The 23335-nt window shown below is 43.4% G+C and overlaps 2 protein-coding genes across 8 annotated transcripts in view; one reads left to right on the top strand and one right to left on the bottom strand.

Moving 5' to 3' along the window:
* CSTF3 (cleavage stimulation factor subunit 3) overlaps positions 1–5666 on the top strand; it is a 43898-nt gene extending 38232 nt beyond the window's left edge. The window contains exons 16-21 of the mRNA XM_052695647.1: positions 556–625; positions 1766–1961; positions 3037–3190; positions 3582–3676; positions 3791–3851; positions 4980–5666. Coding sequence (XP_052551607.1) covers positions 556–625; positions 1766–1961; positions 3037–3190; positions 3582–3676; positions 3791–3851; positions 4980–5182 — 779 coding nt within the window. The 3' untranslated portion in view covers positions 5183–5666. The remainder of the gene's footprint in view (positions 1–555; positions 626–1765; positions 1962–3036; positions 3191–3581; positions 3677–3790; positions 3852–4979) is intronic.
* Positions 22–22878, bottom strand: TCP11L1 (t-complex 11 like 1). Of its 7 annotated transcripts, none has more exons than XR_008209516.1 (11): positions 21096–22418; positions 20108–20271; positions 17849–17981; positions 15580–15700; positions 14808–15028; positions 13653–13789; positions 13019–13215; positions 11225–11406; positions 10291–10463; positions 8665–10086; positions 22–40 (listed from the first exon to the last, which is right to left on the bottom strand). XR_008209516.1 is itself a non-coding variant. In XM_052695650.1 (10 exons), exons 2-10 carry the CDS (start codon positions 20256–20258, stop codon positions 9851–9853), a joined length of 1551 nt encoding a protein of 516 aa, XP_052551610.1. In that variant the 5' UTR covers positions 20259–20273; positions 22791–22878; the 3' UTR covers positions 5667–9850. The 7 variants fall into 7 exon arrangements, 4 of the variants coding, with proteins under 4 accessions (XP_052551610.1, XP_052551608.1, XP_052551611.1 ...); XR_008209515.1 differs by lacking the exon at positions 22–40 and adding an exon at positions 5551–5639; XR_008209517.1 differs by lacking the exon at positions 22–40 and having other exon boundaries at positions 5667–8790; positions 9658–10086.
* Between the last annotated feature and the right edge of the window lie 457 nt (positions 22879–23335).

Raw genomic sequence — 23335 nt, 5'->3', positions numbered from 1 at the left:
CCTCTGTGAGCTGAGCAGAGGTAGAGCTTTCTTCTGCCACCTGTAAGCATAAGTATATACATATTTTTGAGTCAGAGTGTCAGTAATTTTGTAATAGCTGTCGGTCTCTGTGAATAAATGCAAGGCCTTTCTGTAGATCTCCATCACAGTGAGCTGGCTGCTCATTCACAAGTGAGAACTTTTGGTCTAATAGCTGTGGAGGAATATACAACAGGGCCCAATTAAAAGTTACTGAGATATTCTGTTGTGGTAATTAAAGAAAGCTGAGAAAAAAAACCAGTTATCCTGAATAAATGGCAAGCAATTGTGCTGTTACTAAAGAACCTCTATGGGGACAAGTGTATTGTGACAACAAAAAGAAATTTGCAAATAGCAAATTCACAGTAGAGTCTAACGCTGTTATATTGTTGCATGCATGTTCAGGTTTTGTTCTCATTACTGAAAAACAAATCAAGGTATCAGAATGTCAGTCTTTAGTGCAGTGTCCACACCAAAATGAGCTGTATTTTACTCAGTATAATTTTTATTTTTCATTTTTTCCTCCTGTTTTTAAAGAGGACAACAACACAAGGGTTTTGTTTGAGCGTGTTTTAACTTCAGGGAGCCTCCCACCTGAGAAATCAGGGTAAGTTTGCAAAAGATGCTTTGCTACACTGAAAAGCCACTTTCAACTACAAGTAGCACGAAGTAACGAGAGAAAAAGAGAGAATTAGCTACAGATATTCCTTTCCCCCTTAATGCTGTCTAAAATAGCAGCAACCAGACAGATTTGTGCAGGTTCCTACCCTGCTCACAGTGACGGCCATTCACTTGTTGATTTTTAAAACCTTGTTGACATGGAATTGTGAGGGAGAAAGTGCAAGATCCTGCTGCATGGTAAGCACTCAATAGTTACAGCAGCTTACGCCACCTACCACTCAGTGGTGCTTCAGGTAGGTGAGGAAAGGGAGCTGACGATGTCTTTCAGGTGAGGAGAATGCTGAACTGTGCCCAAGCAACCAAAATAAAACGATGAATGAACCAAAAAAGGCACAGATTAACCACTCACTGGCACATTTTCATTGCTGCTGTTTAAATTTATTCTCTGCAGAATAGTTTACTAGACCTTTTGTGTCCCAGGTGTTCACCATTATTATTACTGTCAGATACAGGCATCAAAACTAAGAAATCAATTATTGCCCTGCTGTGCATGGTCGTTCCACATTTCCTTTAAAAGAAAGGGAAAAAACAAACAAACAACAAAACAGATTATTTAAAAGCAGTATCTTCTTCAAAGGTGAACTCCGAAGTGGAAGTTGAACCATGTCCAGAAGTATGGTCAGGTGTTGCTCAAGTTAGACATGAGGTTTTGCACAAACCTGAGTTGCAAAGGAGCACAGTGCTCATCCAGTTCAATCCCCTGCTGTGTGCAGGTCGCCAACCAGCAGACCAGGCTGCCCAGAGCCACATCCAGCCTGGCCTGGAATGCCTGCAGGGATGGGGCATCCACAGCCTCCTTGGGCAACCTGTTCCTTTCCTTTTCATGACAGGGTCTATTGCAGAGATGAGCTGAGTGTATGGTGACTCAAGTCCTCTACTGCTAAAAGCTTTTACCAAAATACGTGAGGCGCTGGGATAGTAATGGATGCTACAGATCAAAATTAATAAATGCTAGAGATGGCAATGTGTTCCCCGATTTACCTCATGAGCATCTCTCATCTTGAGATTCTATAATTTGGATTTTTTTTCTCCTTCAGTAACTGTCTGTTTATCTGTTCTTTTACAGGGAAATCTGGGCTCGGTTTCTAGCTTTTGAAAGCAACATTGGTGACCTTGCCAGTATCCTCAAAGTTGAAAAACGGAGGTTTACAGCATTCAAGGAAGAATACGAGGGTAAAGAAACAGCTCTGCTTGTAGACAGGTATAAGTTCATGGACTTGTACCCTTGCTCTGCAAGTGAGCTTAAGGCGCTTGGTTATAAGGTAAGTAAGTGGGTAATGCCTCCTTTTACTGTTACTGGTTTCAGTCATAGCAAACTTGAGCGGTTCCTTCTTTAGCGCTTGTTTTTTTTCCTGGTAGAATCTTCCTCCTTTGTTTCAATTGTAAATGATAATTAAAGTGCTTCAGTGCCGCTTTTTGGAATTTAAATTTGAGGCCAGAAGCCTGTGCCTAGTGGTCTCCCATCACATTTCTGACCACATCTATTTAAGTGGTGCATGAGTCCCCTGCCAGTCCATAGAGCTTTGGAAGTCGGTAAGATGGGAGTTGTGTGTTAATAGACTGCCAGAGGCAGAAACAGCTCTGCTGGAGAAACTGCTCTTTCCCTTATATAAGTAGGAGCAGAACCTTCAGCTCCTATCTCCAAACAAGTGCCTCAACTTCCTTTTATTTCTTATATAGATAAGTGGTTTCTGAGGAGAAGAAAAGGTCAGTGAAGTTAGCAAAACAGCCCAACTGTTGGGCTTCACAATCTTAAAGTGATCTGATAGGTGGGAACGAGTCACAGTGAGCCATTGAATGTTTTTGTCTTAAGGCATTGCAACAGAGATATTTTGAAGTCACAGGTGTGTTTGAGAGAGCGTAGGTCTGAGGTGTACCTAAGACTATTCAGGCCAGGAGCTGGTTTGGTTTCTTGTGACATACCATAATAGAATCACTTGAAGTGATGCACGTGAACTGCCATACAATTCGTTTATTTTCCAGCTAGAGCAAGCCAGAGAATGAAATGAGGGAGAAATGGTCATTGTGAAGCTTAATGGTCTGCACCTGTTCACCTAAATCTTCTCAACCTAAAAATGGTGCCATTCAAAAATGCTAAATACGGCTCCATTCTGAAACAAAACCACGTGTTTCCATTCCCAGCTGAACAGTCCCACTGTAGGACTGCAGTGTGTGATGACAATATGCAAGCTTTACCCAGATGGTCTTCTAAGAGGGCAGCTGTTGTTGTCATTATGATAAAGCGAGAAGAAATGAGTGGTCCAGAGAGATGTTTTGTTCTGCAGTTTAGACAACGTGGTAATGCCAAGTTCAGTGCTGTCTTGTTGGCTCTCACAGGACGTCTCCCGTGCCAAGCTGGCAGCTATAATCCCAGACCCCGTGGTCGCGCCGTCCATTGTGCCTGTTCTCAAAGATGAAGTTGACAGAAAACCCGAATATCCCAAACCAGACACCCAGCAGATGATTCCATTTCAGCCACGACACTTAGCACGTAAGTCAGAAGTTCAGTCCGCGGTGGCTGTGGTTTACACAGCAACAGGCTATTAGCTGGGGTGCTCAGCAAACCTAATCACACAGACTGCCTCAGTCACACAGATCTGTTCTTAAATGTTAGGCTTTGCTTAAGTGGAGTGCTAAGGGTATGCGTGTATGTTTTACCCACATCTAAGGTCACATGAAAATAAGTACAAGTAGATTTTGTGTCTGGCAAGTGGTAATAACCTGTTGCATACACTGCTCATAGACTTTAGGTCAGTAACTCAACCATATGTAATTAGGCAAAAGTAACAGAGTAGTAATTATCCGCACCTAATAATAGAGCTGTTAAAGCAATACAAGGCTTGCTGTCTTGCACTGGATTCACATACTTTTTCTTCCCACAGCTCCAGGTTTACATCCTGTACCAGGAGGTGTATTTCCTGTTCCACCAGCAGCTGTCGTCCTAATGAAGCTCCTGCCACCTCCTATTTGTTTTCAGGTGAGCTCTGAAAGCTTAAATTTGTAGAAGCTGTTCTAATTTGACAGAACCACATTATTTACGAACTCTATTTGAAATATCTCTTTTTTTATTTTTTTTTTTTAAACAAAACAGGGTCCCTTTGTTCAAGTGGATGAGCTCATGGAGATATTCAGAAGATGCAAACTGCCAGACAGTAAGTCAAGTTGTTTGTTCACTCTGCCGTCTGTGGTAGTGCGTATGATTCACTTTACATATGGATATTACTGTCTAAAACTCAGGCCTCCTGTATAGCTGCAGATGTATAATTATTATTTAAGAGCATATTGTTGAGTTGGCTGTGGTTGTAGGCTGGGATCAATCTAGAGACGTTTGTTCAACTGTGCAGGAAATCAACATGAAGTTAAAAAAAAAAAAGCTGAAAATCACCAGCTGCTGCTTCAGTAACATTTCGGTGGTAAACATTAAAAGAAAGTAAGGTTTTCAGAACACCCCTTCAAAGAAGAAGGCAGTACATGTAGCAGCATAATAACTGTAATTAATTAAATTACAAATTTGCAGCGTGGTTACGGATTACCTAGCAGCAAGATATTAAGGAAATGCTAAATGCATTTAGCAAACTTCGTTAGAGAAAATTCCAAGTCTTTGGTCATCTGACTTTGTGCCTTGGTCGACGTAACTCTGCCTGCACACTGAAGCAGTGCTTGAGGACAATTCCAGAACAATGTTTTCTTAGCTCCTACAGTGAAGGTAGAGTTCTGGCATGTACAAAGAGGACAGGTCTGTACGCTGGGCTTCCATGGGAGATGACTCACGTGGTGCTTTTCATTCCTCTGCTGGCTGAAGAAGCAAATGATCAAAGAGAAAGCCAGGATTTGCTTTCCGTTAGAAGGAAAATAAAACTCCTACTTAAATTATATACGGTATTTTGGAAGTTTTCTCTGTTCTTAACCAGAAACTGGCTTGCTGTGCATACTTGCTGCTGAGTCATGAACTAGGGCTAGCATTGCCCCAGTAGGCCCTGCTATTTTATTAAGCTTCCAAGCTGACCTCAGTATGTGGATGTGGAGCTCGAGCCGATGCAGCAGCATTTACTTCATAAGCAGTGCCTGCAACAGCTCCAAGTTTTAGACAGTTGAGACTTAATTCTTCAGATGTTTGCTTGCTTGTTCTGCAGATGTTGTGTTCCTGAAAGCTCCAGAATGACTGTGTCTTGGTGTCCCCGCTGGCACGATTATTAATCTTTATTCCAAAAGCAGGATTGTAACTGTACTCAGCTTTGCTGAAACAGCTTTCTAATCACAAATTTAATCACTTTCTCAAGCTGTTGATGAAGCTGTACGGATAATTACCGGAGGCCTACCTGAAATAGCTGTGGAAGGCAATGGACCTGTGGAAAACAATGCTATGCTCAATAAGGCTGTCAAGAGATCAAACGAGGATTCTGACGACGATGAGGAGAAAGGCTCAGTAGTTCCCCCTGTACACGACATTTACAGAGCACGACAACAAAAGAGAATCCGGTGAAACAAGCTTGGAGTTCTACTGTGACAAGGACTTGCGTTGAGTTTGTCAGTCTCTTAAATGTAACGCATTTAAAAGGGACAGCTGCAAAGAAAAAAAATCTTGAAAATGGTTTTGTTACTGTGGTGCCTCTCTTCTGTATGGTTCTTGACCCAAAAACAGACAGAACAATCTTAGAATGTGCTCTGAACAAAACTAGGTTTTCAGAACCAAAAGTGCAAAATGTCTAACTGCATTTTGTTCAAGGGTGTTCACATCTACCACTTGAAATCTTGTGGGTTTTCAGCAGTTTTATTTTAAAAACTGGACGGCTTATAATTGTGAAGCATTTTTAATTCACATTTTCTGGAAGACAGTTGTTCTCAGCTTTGTCCATGTAGTGTCCTGCCTTACCGGTCGTTTTTATTTATGGCAGAATGTTTGGAATCTGTTTTGTAGTTGAAAGTGGGAGAAAACATTCCTTTAAAATAAAAGGATATCGATAACATCATGCCTCATTCTGCTTTTATTCAAACACAACAAATTACTTTTTAAATACTACTCAGCAACTTTGAAAGCAATGTTACCAAGAATTAAAACCATCACAGGAAATTGATCAGAGCGTACATACAGGAATTAGCTTTCTGTTCAGTTTCTCTAGAGGAAACAGTATTCCTTTACTTTGAATTCCAGGACTGTTTAAAGAAGTTACCAATGTAACACAGACCAGTTACAGGTCTGTAATGTGGGCTGGCCAGGAGTACTAGCCACTGCAGCCTGTTCCTGGACACCTGCATTAGTCCTCCACTTAGCTTGCACATGATTAAGTGTTAATATATTAGCTACTGAGGTTAACTGGTTACTTTTAAACGAGCTCATAAAAAAAGAAAAGCCATATGAACTTTTGAAGCAGTTACTATATATACTTTAGATTTTAACTTGTAATGGACTATTCAGGACTGTGCTCTCCTGAGACTGTAAGAACACCCACGATGGACAGGGAATTCAGGTACCCAGACAAGCTGAAGGACATTCCCACCACCAGCAGTAGAGATAACTGTAGGTCATTGCTCCTATCTACCAGAAAGAAAAGATGGAACAGCGCATGTATGAATACTGACATAGAGGTAAGGTACAGCAGCCATATCAATCCTACCTTTTCTTTTTTGCTCTGTCACTTAATTACATCTGCCTATTGCTTTTAAAGACAATGCAGAGAAACTATCTGTCAATGATAATCATTAAACAATGACCAGGGAAAAGTCACTAACGTGATTTTTCGTGGGAACCTCTTCCAGTCTCTTTTAGATCTTTTCCAGTGGCCAGGCCTACAGAAGCTTAAAGAAACAGAGGCACTCCAGGTTTCCAGTGTGTAACCCCCAAAGGCAAGCCCAGAGCCAGGTGTGAGCATTGCATTTTTTCCTACGCTAAGCCCAGGACAGATCCCTACTGAGAGAAGAGATGAACTTACTGGATATACCCTGTGAGCAGTACACGTGCATGAGCAGCAGCACAGTCTGTGCTCCCACGTCACAGCAGGCTGGAGTAGGCAGTCACAGGCTGGGAGCACTCCGGTAAGTACCACCTTACCTGCCCATAACTCAGTCCCACTCATTCTGCCATCAGTCACGTGCTTTTCTAAACACTGTGCTGTTCTTCCCTGCATCCCTGAGACCAGCACCTCACAACATCCAACTGCTTGTCCTATGCTTAGTTTGGAGGCCTTTAAAAGAAGCCTCTGGGGAATAGTAAAACAACAGCATTCGGTTCTAAACTTCAGCAACTCTCAATTACAAAAAGGAAAACAGGTTTTTCTGTTTTGTATTGTTTTTTAAACTGCAAACATGCTTTGAGTAGTTCCTTTATTACCCAGACTACTGAATTAATTTTTTTGCAGCTCCAGAGCTAGAGACTGTATTTCAAGATGGATTCCGGACTAATAACAAAGTACAGTAAGGAGCTGCAGAAACCTTGAAGACCTCTGTAGTATCCTGACTGCTGATGATGTTGATGATATTGCTGATGATACGAAGTTGGGAGGATTGGCTGACACGCCTGAAGGCTGTGCTGCCATTCAGCAAGACCTGGACAGGCTGGAGAGCTGGGCAAGAAAAAACCAGATGAGGTTTAACAAAAGCAAGTGTAGAGTCTTGCATCTGGGGAGGTATAATTGCATGCACCAGTACAGGTTGGGGGATGAGCTGCTGGAGGGGAGCTCTGCGGAAAGGGACCTGGGTGTCCTGGTGGATGACAGGTCGGCCATGAGCCAGCAGTGTGCCCTTGTGGCCAAGAGGGCCAATGGCATCCTGGGGTGCATTAAAAAGAGCGTGGCCAGCAGGTCGAGGGAGGTGATCCTCCCCCTCTACTCTGCCCTGGTGAGGCCTCATCTGGAGCACTGCATCCAGTTCTGGGCTCCCCAGTACAAAAAAGACAGGGATCTCTTGGAAAGAGTCCAGCGGAGGGCCACAAAAATGGTGAAGGGCCTGGAGCATCTCTGCTATGAGGAAAGGCTGAGTGAACTGGGTCTGTTCAGCCTTGAGAAAAGGAGACTGAGAGGGGACCTGATCCAGGTCTATAAATATCTAAGGTGTGGGGGGCAGAATGGCGAGGCCAGACTGTTTTCAGTGGTGAGTGGAGACAGGACAAGGGGAAACGGCTGGAAACTGCAGCATAGGAAGTTGTGCACCAATGTGCACAAGAACTTCTTTACAGTGAGGTGACGGAGCACTGGAACAGGCTGCCCAGGGAGGTGGTGGAGTCTCCTTCTCTGGAGATGTTCCAGACCTGCCTGGATGCCGACCTGTGCGACCTGCTGTAGGGAACCTGCTTTGGCAGGGGGTTGGACTCGATCTCTGGAGGTCCCTTCCAACCCCTACAACTCTGTGATTCTGTGATCCTGTGACCATATCAAAAACCCACTCTACTTTTTGTTGGCTAACCAACCTACTCCCTTTTGAGCTACCAAAGACATCCACACTGCTATTTGAGTAAACTTGGCCAAGGGAAAAGTGATCTTTTACTCAAGTTTCACTGTTAGGGTTTTTTTCCCCCTTGGGAAATGCAGGGTTGTAATGAGTGAGAAAAAACCCACATTATAGTTGCAGAGGCTAATACAGAACAAAAGCTCTTGCTTAACCCCTCTGCCTCTGAACTCACAGCAGTTTCAGCCTGCTGACATTCAGGAGAAAGCCAGCAAAGAAAGCATCAACACTGATTCCCAACCAAGCGCTTTCTTTTAGATGGGCTGTTATGTTGGTTGATTAGTTGATTAATGAAATGAACCTGGATGTCAGCAATAAGAGGGCCATGTATTCATTTCACATCACTGGTTTTGGTGGTTTTTTTGTTTTTTTGGTTTTTTTTTTAGAGAAAACAACATTTTGGGTACAGTCTAGTGTTTTGGACACTTACTGTTTATAATTATGAACTTAGTAATCAAAATTTGATGAATTTATGAAAACAATAATGGAGCTCAAGAGCTAGAGGAAAACTTGAACTGCACTTACCTCCTAGCTGAGCTTAAAACTGCAATAAGGCTGCAAGATCACTGAGCTCTTCTGTGAACCCTCATCTATACAACACATAACTAATGAAATTCAAGACCTTCAATATTTAAGGTTTTAAAATCACCTCTGTAATGTAAAAAAGAATAAAATCTTCTATTGAAAACATTCATTGCGTATTCAAACTAATATTAAATAATGCACTTCCCACTACAATTTAAATTCACTCGCACTTTAATTAGTGCTCTGCACCTCCTGGATATCCTTGAAGACATGACTGAAAACGCAGCCATCTCAAGTAGTAGTTTTAAAAAACAAGTAGAACTTTTGTCCTAAAGTTTAACACACTTAAAGTCCACCTTCTGTAAATGGCACAGATTAACTTCAAAATCAGTATTTCACATAAAAACTACTAGCAAAAAAAAGGTAAGAAACGCCACTTTTATCAAAACATTTCAGCTCTGCCTTTCTGAAGTCTTTACAGGAGATAAATACAGCTGCAATCTGTAAGATTGCCACCTTGTTAAGTACTGTACAAAGCAGAGGACAGTTACCCAATAACCAGAAAATTTGCTACAAAAATACACTCTGTTTCTGTAACATCTGCAGGTAAACAGCAAAAAAAAAGCTATTAAAAATGCAGAAAAATGCTGAAAGAAAAACTTAGTAGCCTACCACACCAACCATAATGATACAGTAAGTGCTGTTTGGCTTTGTCTTTCGCCTGTTAAGGTTTCTCCTACCTAGAGTTTTAGCTTACTGAAGTCTTTAAAGTAAGATCTTTTTGTAAAGCCACATTTCCCTGCAGGGAAGGACCACTGCTAACCTGCTGTGGATGAGCAAAACCAAATTCACGACAAATGAGAATAAAAAACACTAAAATGAACCACTTAAGAACAGAGTTTGGCTGTTTAACTTTTCCTACATAGCACCTGCCTGGAAATCTTATAGCCAGAAAACTACCACAACACTCCCTCACAGAAGTTGCATACTTACATTAAAAATGTATCCCTCCTTCATCACTTATCTCAGAACCCCTATTGCAATTCACGCATTTTCCTCATCGGGCAGCATGAGTGACTTAAAAGGAAATAGTATTGACATGGAGAGCTGTTTTCCTAGACAAATACGGGTGCAATTTTTCAAAATAGCTGATGAAATTAATACTGCATTGGTACACAAACTGTGCTCACGATTCCTCCGGCACCCCGACAAGCTGGGGTTCTTCCTTAGTCAGTATTTTGCCAAGAACAGCATCGTAGTAAGGACTGAAGACCATCTTGTTGTAGTTGACAAGACGAACATACTTGACAGCAATCTCTTCCAGCTCTCTCTGAATAGGGCCTAATCCTCCAGGAACAGTCGGTACCGCTTTCTGGTGACCAGATGCAAGACAATTCTCCAGAAACTTCTGAATTCGAGAATCTGGAAAAGTTAGGCCAAGAGTTTTGGTTTGTCTTCAGAAGAGACAGACAGCTAGAAAGATTCTAATCTCATGTAAAACACAGAGCACAGCAAGCACATACTTGAAATAAATTAAAATAGAAACCATGCATGATGTGCCACTAACAGTTTTATAAATAGAGACACTTTGTCATGTGAGAACTGAGTATTTTTGTCAAAGCATACCTATTAGTTTACAGATGGTGTTATCAGGGTTGGCCACTGCTTGGATCTGTCCTTTCAGCACAGTCTCTTTCTCAGCTGTGAACGGTGCAAAGCCATGCTGGGAAAGGCAGCCGTTGACTTCAGCACACACCTTCTCACCAATGGTGGCCAAAGACTCCTTCAGGTTAAAGGAGCTACGGAATGTGGAGTAGAGCACTGCTTAGCTACTGGAGTTGTTCACACTTTCCCCATCTTTTGAAAATAAAGTATCCAATTACAGTTGTCTTATTTATCGAACATAGTGGAAGAAAAGTAATCCAGATAATGTGAGAATAATAAAGTAAATTTTATGGACATGAAAGTCACGTTCAGCTGTAACACAAGGGGATGGGATAGCATTAAAAGAAAACCTTCAGCCTGTGCAATCCATACACGTATGAGCTGATTTTCAGTCTACAGCCATCTCAGAGCAACATGAAGAATAAGTGTCAACCCACAATGTGCACAGCAACCTCAGTCTGGGGGCAGCTAATTTGTGCCATTTGTCTCGATGGAGCCCAGCCAAAACTGTGAGCAGAGTTTGCTGCTTGTACACACGCAGCTCTAAAGCCATTAGTTACTACTCCTACTTATCCACGATACCAGTTATTGACATGCATTTTACTTACTGCATTAAGCAGAACATCTAGAACAATATTAACACTGCACAGCTACAGGAAATCAGCTCTATGCTGGTATGGTCAGTAACGCGATGTTAAAAAATGAGCATGCCCTACCAAAAAGCTGGCTCTGGATCAGTAAGATAAATAAAAACTGTCAGCCTCAGCTAATAAGAAGCCCCCATCACTTCCTCTGTGTATTGCACTCCGTAACCAGAGCGAGGCTGAAACTGATCGTTTGGTGGAGCCATCATAAACTGCAGCTGACCGTGTGAACAGGGCTACTCAGTACTCACGGGAGATGCATTCCTGTCAGCAGCACCCTGACAATGGTTTTGATTTTCTCAGCAAATCCAGGCACATCGATGAGGGCTGCGCCCGCTGCATTGAACGTGACCAGAAGGACAGTCCCAGCCATGAGGAGCTGCTCCAGTTCCAGCTGTATTTCCTGAAAGCGCCTCTGGTCCATCAGCACTGTCTGCAGAGAACAGGAAAGCCAGCACAGGATGAGATCTGTACACTAGGCTGTGAAATGAAATGGAGATGCCAGCTAGGATAATTCAGGTAACTCTAAGACCTTAACTCTTTCTCAGTATCTGCCAAAAGCAAATATCCAAAAGAAAGTCTCATTCTATTTAGGTAAGATGTCTAGTGAATAAGACAGTAATCAAAACTACGTACTAGGCTGAGTAAAGTTCAGCACAGAAGGCTCTGAAGATGGTACTGGTTAGTCTTTAGCTGTCCCTTCCAGTCCAAATTATCTCTGATCTGATCCTATGGATATAGTGTGGATTATGACTAGCTCTTCTCCACGAGGTTGGAAATACAAACATGCATTTTAATATGTAATGCACAATACTACTCTATAGATACATCGCAATATTCTGCTTTATGATACCAAACACTGGTCTGTTTGACCAAATCAGACTCCATTGGACATGCTGACACAGTGACCAGGCTCAAACACTTTGGAGAGAGCTGCAAGAAATTCACTAACAAACCATCACCAAAAGAAGTCCTGAGGAAAGGAAGAGCACTGCTCACGTTACAGATGTGCAAAATGAAGGCAGCTCGACAAGACCAGTGGTGTGCTCTCACACAGCTATTGCATTAATTCTCAAGAAAAATGAAAGTTTTAACAGTGCCAATATCCCAGCCTACAACTACTGAGTTTGTGGTTGCAAGCAAGTTTTAATCTGACAAATCCTGAAAATTCATATTGGTAAGAAACATTACGTGTTGAATAGTCTGAATTGGAATGCCTACACAAGCCTCTCAAATGGATTTAAAGGAACACAAAGATGATAAACTTTTCTGCCTTGTTGTTCCTATAAACAAGGAGCTGTTTATTTTTTCCCACCATGAGTTCCTGGCCCTTCTGCTCCAAAAAAAGACACGTGATCTCAGGAAATACCACATCCTACTGAATAACAGCCACCTTTGCTTTCTCCGTGACAATGTGAAATAGACACAGCAGCCCCGATTCCAAGGGGGGCTGGAAAGTCTCTGAACCCAGATCTAACTTCTACAGCACAAAGAGGAACAGCTGAATGATGATAAAGCACGGAAGAACCAACTTCTGTATCAGAGTTTGGAAACTATGACAGATGCTGGACCAGGAGGAACAGCTACCAAAACAACAGTTTCTGTATTCTCTGACTAACTGAAAGTCATTTACTCAAGGACTCCCTTAAACATTTTGTTTTGTCAGTTATTGTATTCCAGAGACGATGTCGTTAACAAGACCATTCACATTCAAAGGAGAGCTGAGGGCTGCAGGCATGGAGGAAGTATAGCCCAACTCCAGGCAATCCTGGGACACCCAGTTCTGCCCTACCTCAGGCAACTTCCATGAATTAATAAGCTGGAGACACAGACACAGAAAAGAGCAGCAGCTACTCAGCAGGCAAATATCAGGAACAAAAGGGAAACAACTGTTTCTTTTTCAACTGAGTACTGAAAAAGAAATACCACAAGAACTTTCAATCAAGAGATCAATGTTTTAGTGCTGTAATTTCAGTTGGCTACATTCCAAGAGCAGAAAGGTAGTAGAACAAGCATGGAAATCATTTTTCTTGTTAGATACCTACTTCTGGGAAAGGCCTGTTTGTGTGATCCCACTTCAGCAGCTTCAGATATGCCTGATTCTGTATGGCAGTGGAGCACAACGCAGCAGCTCCACCAGCAGCACCAACAGCACTGCTGGGGGGAGGTAACTTTTTATGTCTCAGCTTTGCAAGATCATCTGCTGCTTCCTGCAACCAGTCTGTGACAAGGTCTAAAGAATCTGTAGGAGACAAAAAGTCTCGTTAAGGAAATTCCTTGTCAAAGTTAGGTTTTTTTTCTATCACTAGTTTCCAGATAAAGCCATTAGTTACTACTTCTAATTATCCATGATACCAGTTGTTGACATGCATTTTATTTTCTGCATTAAGCAGAACATCTAAAACAATATTAACACTGCACAGCTACACGAAATCAGAAGTGAGAAGATGCTATGATGCCCCTCATCAACCGAAACAAAACTAATGGCCACGTGCTAAGTGCAGATATATTGTTTCTGTATATTTTTCTCAAACCTCAGTTTCGGGGCACAAGGTGTCATTTACCACATGAATTATATCAAAATTAATGTGAAATCTGATTTATTTCTATGATCTACAAGCAAAGACACACCATGTACTGAGAGGTCAGAGGGGAAGAAAGAAAGAAACAAAGTCATACTTGGCTGTTTCTCAAGAAACTCCTGAAACTTCTTTCTTTCATATTCAGCAGACTGCTGCATTAATTTTGGTCTAATACTAGTGATAGCGAAGTTTGCCATATCCATTTTCATTAGGTCTAACACAGAGAAAATTGCTCTAAACAAACAAACAGAAAAAGTTATTCAAGGCTGCAGAAGTGCAAGAGGTTATTTGTACAAGATTTATTGCAGATTGCCTAAGGAAAGAACAAAAACACGCGTGGGAAACGTTAACAGGATGGTTAATTTCAGAGACAGAAAAAAAAAGCTTGAGCAAGCATGCACACACATGCATCTCCCAAATACAAAATAAAACTTGTTCTCCTGAAGAAAGGTCCCCACAGAATTAACTTCACTAGCCCCATAGGATAAATTCCCCAAATTTTACAATGTAAAGCTGAACAGACAGAAAGATGTCTGAGTTTCCAAGCTTGCATACTATCTGTTGGCTGCCTATATAGCCAACCTCAGTTGCTCAGGGAAGCAAGTAATTAGACCCAAGGAAAACAAAACCAAAGCCTCTTCTTTCAAAGCAACATGCCTCCTGCTAGTAGCGATTCTGCCAAGTCAAACCTTAACTCTCGGAAGGTCATCAAATTAGAAAACAAGGTTAATAAGATCTCCTCAAACTCGAGCTATTCAGCTGAGAACACAGTGATGAAGCAGAAACCTCAATGCTCCTAAGCCCAGGATGTATGCCCCTGGTAGAACTAAAAGCATATTATACTGGGGGGAGACAGCTCAAACTGAGGGGAAAGGAAGAACTGGCTAAAGAACAGTGATATGTACCCCCTATTCCTGCAACTGCTTTTTCTTCCCCTCCTGCTGTTGATAATAAATCCTGATACAAACAAACTGCTCACCTGTTATCTGATAGTTTACACACATTTGGCATTTAGAAAACACCCTTTGCTAACAGGCTGGAGCCACACAAATACAATTCACCCCAACAGGAAGGGTCTGTGTTAAAAACTTCTGGAACATCTCTCCCCCATCACACCCATGGCCACATCCCTGCACAGCTCTTTCATTTCTATGAAGATCTGCAGGTTGCCCTGGTGCAAACACCCCCACACCACACATCTCTATAATTATTTAAAGGACACTCAGTATGACAGTATGTACCATTTCAGTACCTGAAGAGAGGAACTATTTCACGTATATCTTTCAGTTTCTTAATTTCTTCATCTCGAGCTGGAGCACAGAGAGTCCCCATCATTCCAATAACAAATTCTATCAACTTAGCAATGTCCAGAGCCCCATTTTCGGCCTCCTGTTTTATCAAATCCAGATCAAGAACTTCCATAATCTGGTTTCTTAATCTTGTATGACCAGGAAATAAAAAAGACAGAAGATTCTGAAACAGAAAGTTTTGAACAGTGTATTAGTTCTCAGTGTCACACAGCAGGGATCAAAGCAGTAATTGCACCACTTGTCATTTAAACTTACTGCCATCTGAGAGCAGAATTGCACTTTTCTGAACAAGGCCACGAAGCCATTTGTCAGCTCCAAATTCAAATGTCTCCCCTCACTCTTTGTGACACGAAGTCACTAAGTGCTAAGTGCTTTGTAGTACTGATCACACTTCAGACTATTGCACCTGGCTCTGTCCACTCAGTGCTGGGACATCTCAGTGATTCCATACCCAACATGACTGTCATAACATGGAGGAAACCTGGAAGTATGAAACCTACCTTGATTCATTTTACATGCTTTCCCATTTGTTTGCACATTCAAGTCGCTCTCCTCAGCTCACACAACTTAATTACGTGCAGAGAAAATCAGACAGTAGTGAAAACAATCAAGAGCCTCCTTTATGAACAACCAAGACTTCTAACTCCTTTTGCCCATTCCCATCAACCCATCTATAAAAACTCAATGATTTACTTTGGTAGCATGTGACCTTACCTCTTTAATTTCTCCCAACAGTTTAATTGCGTGGTCGTATGTCGGTGGCTCTTCCTTCAGCTGAGCTTCCAGACAATCCCAGAAAACTTTGTGCACAATCTCCCTTACTTTTTTTTCCAAGCTGTGATAAATAAGACCAGTTCAAAATAACTGTATTAGTGTCTGCACCACCACATGCAGGTACCTGCAGCTCCCGAAGAACAGCATGCAGTAATGTGAAGATAATGTAATGGTGACTACCTGAGGACTGACAGAGAAGAAAACTATCATTTTGTCACTCAGGCAAGATAAAGTAGGCACAAAATTTGGCACGGCTCATACCCTAATAAATGGTTAGACACAAGCAAAGAAGGCTACCAATTAAAATCCTTGAAAGTACCTCTGAAGTATAGCGCTGGAATACTAATAAAAACAGATAAAAATTATTCCTCATCTTCAGAAGGACAGTATTAACATTCCTTTGACTAAGGAAAATTAATTAAGGAAACATAACAGAAATGAAGCAACTTCTGTGACATGAAAGCTTTTGCACTTCAACACATAAATACGGCCATTACCCCGAGCTAAAGCCTGCGTTCAGTTCCTATAAACAACAAATGAATTCCAACTGCTTTCTCCTCAAACCACTTCCCTACACAAACATTCAAGCTGTGGGAGACTCAAATTATACAAACACAACAAAGCCATTATTCCAAGGAAGATTCCAGAGTGCCTCTTCAGCCAAAACTTTCACTGAACAGAGGGATCTTGTACTAGGAGCAGTCCTGGATCACTACACTGAGGCACTCTTTGTAAGATGATCTCTGCAATATATCTGTTCCTTTGATCTGGTGAAGAGATGCAAATCTGACACTGTGCTGAACAACTGCAGCCACTGTTCAGAATCTGTGAGAAAAGCAACCAAGTTACTGAAGGACTGGGTTGGTTCTCTCCCTCTCACCCCTCTTTTTTAAGGGAGGTGGAGAGAAGAACACATGGAAAGAAGAAAATTTGTTTAAAATTCTTCTCCCCTGAAAAATCTTGAAATAAATTTCATGGTATTTCATGGTATTGAGGCATACCAGAAAACTTAGGCACCAACACTGCACTTTTTCAAGTGAGAAAACCATAAGAAGGAACAAGGAATAAAAGCAGACACTGAATTGAAAAGCACTGCTTTAACTGTGACATTTTACATCAAGCATTCATCGTCAGCCATCACATACGAGCAGAAGACACCTGTCAGGAATCCCCCCAAAAGATGCTGAGACAGAAGACAACACAAAACAGGGAGCTCTGCAGGCCTTAGGTATGCTTTCCAAACACTTCCATCATAGAGAGAGGTGCCAGCTCATGGGACCATGCATGAATTGTACACAACCTGTATGAAATGTGACAAACAGTGACTGGACAACAGTGCCTGAGTCTGTGATGGTGCTGAGAGCACAGAGCAAATCGGTGCCTGAACTCTAAAATACGAGAGTCTCTCAAAAGTGGAGTAGCTTGCACACTCATAGACAATGCTGTTCCAGTGGTCCAAGTCTCTCCCAGTAAAAACACCCTCACTTTCACAAATTAACCCAAGAAACACACTGTCAGCCACATCTCTCTGTATGGGGAGAAAAACAAAGCAAACAAAAAAAGCCAAACACAACAGAACAGCAGACAAAGCATCTGTCAATAGGACTGGGTTTGCTGCACTGGGCAGTCTGGGACCAGACATGAAAGCCACTTCTGTTCTGCCTCTCTTAATGGGGGACAGGACTACTGCAGGTCAGACAGGAGGAAAGACTCCAGACTAAAAAGGAATAAGGTCTAATCTAATAAAATACAGAAGTCTCTTCAAAATACATAGATGTGTATCCCTGGAGAAACAGACATTAGATTCAAAAAAAAAAAAAAAAGCAAAGCTAAAATGATCAGTTTCATCTTATTCCCACCTGCAGGGAAAGCTTAAGTGATGCTAAGAGCACTACCTGCGCCTGCAGCTAGACTTGCATATTTCAAAGTCTGCAGCTTCAGGCTCCCAGGATAAGGGGACACTGGCAGAAACCATACTGCAATTTCCACAAAACATGCCCCAGCAATTACTGAGGAGTTTCACTTTCCACATTCACACATTCCTGAGGAAACAGGACTGCATGCTTACCTTCTTATGCTTCTTCCTACATCTTCCCTAGCAGGCACTGTTGGGCAGAACTAGCCAGAGCCTTTATTTCATCCACTAGAGTTATTCCAAAGTTACACAAATGAGAATTGATTTAATATATCTACTTGGTAGCAATCTTACCTGTGTTCTGGTAACTCAGCTGGCTTGATCTGGAAGTCTCTATCAACAACAATCTCGTGTACTAGGGCCATGTTGGTTACTCCCTTAGCTGTTTCCATTAACTCTTCCACTGACACGGGCCGAGGAGGGCTAGCTACAACACACATTAAAGTGTCAGACAATTATCTAGGGAAATCTGCAGAGAAGAGCCTGCTGATAACAACATCTGAAGAAACAAACAAAAAGCCCCAAAATATTTATTTTGAATTGCTTAACTGCATCTTTCTCTCTACACTAGGAAGAGATGATAAGAAGACTAGCATTGCCACTGCACTATTCCTCTAATTACTGTGTAGGCATTGTCATTTCCATTTCATGCTTTTCAAGTGACTTTATTTCTAAACCATCCAGCAAACAAGCCACCACTGACGTTAAGCAATAATTATTCCCTCTACTTTCAGTGCGACTGGCACTTCTCCAGGCTCCTTTCCCCCCCCCCAAGTGACAAAAGATCCTACGGCAGGCACTGGGATAAGGATGGACAAGCAGCTTCAAACTGGGCCCTGGAGGACACAAGTGAGCAGAAGGAAGCATCACACCTGAAAAAAACAGGTCAGCTTCCATGAGGTAGGAGACAAAGGAAGTGGCCAACTGTAGAACAGCCTGTGAAGTCAAAAGAGAGACAGTGACACTGACAAAGGAGAAGGCTACAGCACTGGTGTCCTTGGGTGAGGCAGGCAAGAATAGCAAGGTTTATCTCTGCTGCTCCAGAAAACATACAGCTGAACAGGAGGGAAACACCTCTACAGAATTGCTACAGTTGAATTGCTTCCTCTCTCTGTAATTCATTCACTTCAACTGCAGTACAAGCACAGGAGCAATGTATTAATTCCCAACATGAAAGAAACCAACCAGGCTGGGTTTACTGAGATGTTTCAGAAAAACCAGCACGGCTGCCTCATTTGAAGATCCAGTTTGATTGGATTTAAACTAGTAACATAGAAAAGGTCCTTTAAAACTAACTGCCCTTCACTTGTCTGCCTTTCAAAGCTGTTCCAAGTACATACAGCGTAGTTCCAAGAATACATGCAGTGTTCTAATTTTTCATTACCATCTCACTCTTTTCATGCAGCACTCTCAAACCCAGATTTCCTTCTGCCTGGAGGTATATCTTGCAGAGTAACTCTGGGAACACAGCAAGGATTGATATCCAGAGAATTACCAGCAGCACAGCGAGCCTGCAGCTGAATGAGTGCTCTCCTGTCCAGCTGCCAGATGACTTCACTCAGTAGACACACTCAAAGCTAAGAGACTCTTTCATTTACCAAAGAATGCTCTTAAATCATGTTATTTCATTCTCATATTATATCTGCTTCCTCCCGAAAGAAAAGCGCTTGAGACCAATGACTTTCTTGTGGTACAATGGAAGGCAAGACAAGGCAATGCATTTCACTTTCACATGTCCATAGTCTTCCTCCACAGGGTACATCTCCTGTATGCAACATGACTCTAAGCCAAACACTTGAACTCCAGTAATAACAAGCACTGTTGCAATAAAAATATAATGCAACAAATAAAATGTTACATGCTGGAACTCTCCAGACAGAAATCTGGGGCTAGTTATGTGAGCAATTCCATCTCTTTGATCTCAATCTCTGGAACCAAATAAACTTCCCCTTTATCTTATCTATAGATTTGCCAGAAGTAATTAGAGATCTTGCATCTAGTTTCTGATGTTAAAAGCAGAATGGCAAAGAAAAACATGCCCTAGGAATAAACCTGCAGTATGACAGTCCTGAAATCTCCTTGTCAGCAGAAGTAGCATTAGGATTAAAAGTGCAACTTTCCACCTGTGTGTGTCTGGATAAGAGGGGAATAAAATGACAGGGCATGATTTTGTTGATGATGGCCTTCCCTGCCCTCTGGCAGAAAAAGAGGCTGCAACAATCCAGAAGGTTTGGCTGATCATGCAAACAGCAGGCATCAGTTTGGCTACAGTATACTGGAGTAGGGCTTATCCTTTCTGTGAGTGCAGACACAGAAAGATCTAAGACATATGTGGCTCAGAACAACGTGGTTATTGTGTACAATTCAGTGCTAAAACAAAATGGAGGAAAAAGCACTTGTTAAAAGCAGCTTCAAAGCAAGTGATCAGGAGTTGTGTAATATTTAATTGCAAAACAAACCTACAGAGAGTACTATAAAACCCCATCACCATCTCCACTGCAGAAGACACAGAATTGTACTTTTTTTTTTTAAATGAAGGGCAGTTGTGCTTACACTTTGGTGTATCATCTCCATGCGAACCTGGAACACTTTGTTGTATTCTGTTCCTGATAGACTGCTCCGAGTTGTCCAAGCTCTCTTGATCATCCTCCAAGGCACTCAACTTTTCTTCGCTTGAATGTGGCTTGTGGGGATTCTGAGACATTGTCAGTTGTTTCCTCTCAGGAAAAAAAAGAGAAAAAGAAAAAAGAAAGATTAAGAAGGGAATGAATAAGCATTTTATAACATATAAGGATTTATAATGTGGCTGAGTGAGAAAACATCTTCAGCTCTCTTGACTGAGAAAAAAATCGAGAATAAAGGAAATCTTATGAGGAACTGCATGATGTCATTCCCATAATGGCAGGGGACCTGGACTAAGTGACTCACTTCCCATCTCACACAGAAAGAGATGCTTTCAACACAGCTACCATTCACTTGATCTGTATTGCAAGCGAGTTCTGAAAAATCTGGAACTCTTCCCCTGCCTCACCTACTGCATAAAGATACTGAAAAAGATACTGAACGAGCAGTGAAAAACATCTTCCAAGAGTATTACAAACATGTTTGTCCAATTGATTATGCCAAATGAGGTATTTATCTATCATACACACAGTGAAGCATTCTGAACTCAACATCCTCCTGAACTGTGATCTGTTCCAACCGATCAGAACTGAAACGCCCTCGCTCCATGCTACCCACGTGAATTAAGCTGAAAAAGGACTCGGGGCAAATATCAAATCATTCTCCTGCAATTTCATTCCATGCAAGAGTCATGGTGACGCATGCTGGCGATACAAGAAAGATTTCTTAAAAAAAAAAAAAAGATAAATAGTAAATAACAGTAACAGCAGTTAAAGCACAGGCATAGCAGATGCTAAATAATGTCTATATTACATCACAAGCACTTGCAGCATAGTCCACGATGCACTGAAAAACTGAACACTGGAAAAGCATGTTACCTTCACTGGGTATACAGTCAGAAATAATCTACATATCTTACCTCTGAAAACTCAGTATTATACAGGAGGCTACCATTCTGACTTTGATTTTAGGAAAGGCTGTTTGACAGCATATGAGCTCTCTGGAGTAGAGAGTCAAGAAAAGCCTTCCAAAAAAAGGAAGCTCCTGGGAAAGCACCACCTTTCTCTGTCACCAACTGCCTACTTCTCCAGCAACCACCACTTTCCAAATACGAAAGAAAGAAGCTCTCAACAACAGATGCAGCTTCCAAAGGCACCTCGCAGCTACTAGAAGAAAAACACTTAGCAGTGTCAAGGACGCAACACAGACATAAACAAGCAATTACACAGGAATATAAAACGCACAGACGTTTTTTTCTCCATACAACAGCTGTAAGAACTAACCCTACTCCATCAGTGCTTCAGTGAGTGCACCATTCTGATTCTACAAGACAGCCAGAAGACTTGGCATTTAAAAAATGTTTTCCTTCTACAGCAATGACTCAGGATCATCGTCTGGCAACGACACACAGCAACACTTGTCTACAGCGATGCATGATTTTTATTTTAGACAAGAAAGTAGAGCACAAAAAGCATAGGATAAATCTATGCAAGAAATCTAAGGCATCAGCGCAGGTACTGTTAGAGGCACATATCAGCCTTCTGCTCTGGCACTCTGCTTGCACACAAGCACTGATGTCCCAGCTGTGAGCTCCCAATCCTCTCTGCACTCACAGAGCATCTCAGGCAGCACGGGGCAGCGCCAGTGAGTGCAGAGCTACAGTCCCATCGCCAGCCCAAAAGCTAAAGCACGCCGTGCTTCCCTCTGGGTGCAGCATCAGCTATCCAAATCAGCACAGCACAAGCGGGGCTGGATCTCCAACCTACACAACAGAAGGTCTGCTACTGCCAACGCTCCAGCAGCAAGATCCGGCAATAAAGAAGCCATTACAGGAAGACAACAGCAACAGCTGAAGCAAAAAATACGTGACAGGTGAAAGGGAGCAGAGAAACGCTCGAATCAAAGCATTTTCACAGGTGCTTTCAGTTTCATTCCGCTGGCCTCAGCCACTCTTCCCGCTCTCTCTCACAAGGCACGAAATGAAGATGGAGCACGGCGATGACTCGACTCCCCGACACACGCTTCGGAGCTCGGCACAGCCCTCCCGGCGCCGCCCTCCCCGCCCTTCACAACGAGGCGAGGCTGGGAGCTGCGGGAGCCCCGCCGGCCCGCAGCCGTTGGGCAGGCCGCCAGCCGTGCCGCCGGGCCGCGGCTTCCCCCACGCAGGGCACGCCTTATAAAGCGCCTTCCAGCCCAGAAGCCAGCGGCGTTACTGAGACTGACAAAAAACCCACCGAGCGGACAACCCAGCGGCGGGCAGCGGGCCGGCAGCGCGGAGCGGGGCGGGCGCACTTGTTGGCTCAGCCGCTCGCTCCGCAGCAGTCCATCCGCTGCCATCGTTCGCCCGCGTAAAAGAGGCCCGCAGCGCCTATTCCAGCGGCACGGCTTTCGTCCCACGCCACCGGCTGCCACGGCGCAGCCCGGCTCTCAGCAGCTTCCCCTAACAGCAGGAGCGCTAAGCGCGGCCCGAGGCGCCTCCGATCGCCTCCGCAGCCCCGACCCGCCGCCACGCCTTCCCTCACCCCCGGCCCAGCGGCCCCGTTTAGCGGCCCCGTTTTCCCGCCCCGTTCGGCGCCCCCGGCCCCGCCCCGCGCTCCCCGCCCCGCCGCCTTACCGTCGCACGCCGACCTCGCAGCGCCGCCGCCACGGCGTAGGGGCGGGCCGGGCCTCCTGCAAGCGTTCGCCCTACGGCCGCCCCGACCAGGCGGCCCCGCGCCCCGCCCCGCGCTGAGCTGCCGCCTGCTCCGGCCGCGTGCCCGGAGCGGCGCGAGCCGCCAAAGGTCCGCGCGGCAGTAAGCGAGGCAGCGCGCAGCACCGGCGCGAGGATGGGCACAGCCGAGGAGAAGCGGGCCTCTGAGGACGCCGTGCGTGTCCTCACACTTGAAACTGGCACTGGTGCCAGCGTGCGATGGGCCTACATACAAGTAAATCCGAAGGCCTTTCATTTGTTCCAGCTCTTTCCTAATTAGCGCGGGTAACAAGAAGCAAGGTGCTGCAGGAAGGAAGACCAGAGAAGTTAGGGCTGTGGCAATTGGAGCCAGACTGATGAAAAATGCAGTGTTGTAACAGCCCAGCTAAGTCAGCAGGGCACAGAGTGGGATTCAGCTGGGGAAAAGATGTCAGACATCGTCCATGGCACTTCATCAGCATGGTGCCATT

The sequence above is a fragment of the Tympanuchus pallidicinctus genome, unplaced genomic scaffold (assembly GCF_026119805.1).
Source record: "Tympanuchus pallidicinctus isolate F22 unplaced genomic scaffold, pur_lepc_1.0 scaffold3, whole genome shotgun sequence".
Classification (NCBI taxonomy): Eukaryota; Metazoa; Chordata; class Aves; order Galliformes; family Phasianidae; genus Tympanuchus; species Tympanuchus pallidicinctus.
The sequence above is the reverse complement of the archived record's forward strand: the minus strand, read 5'-3'. Positions and strand labels throughout refer to the sequence as shown.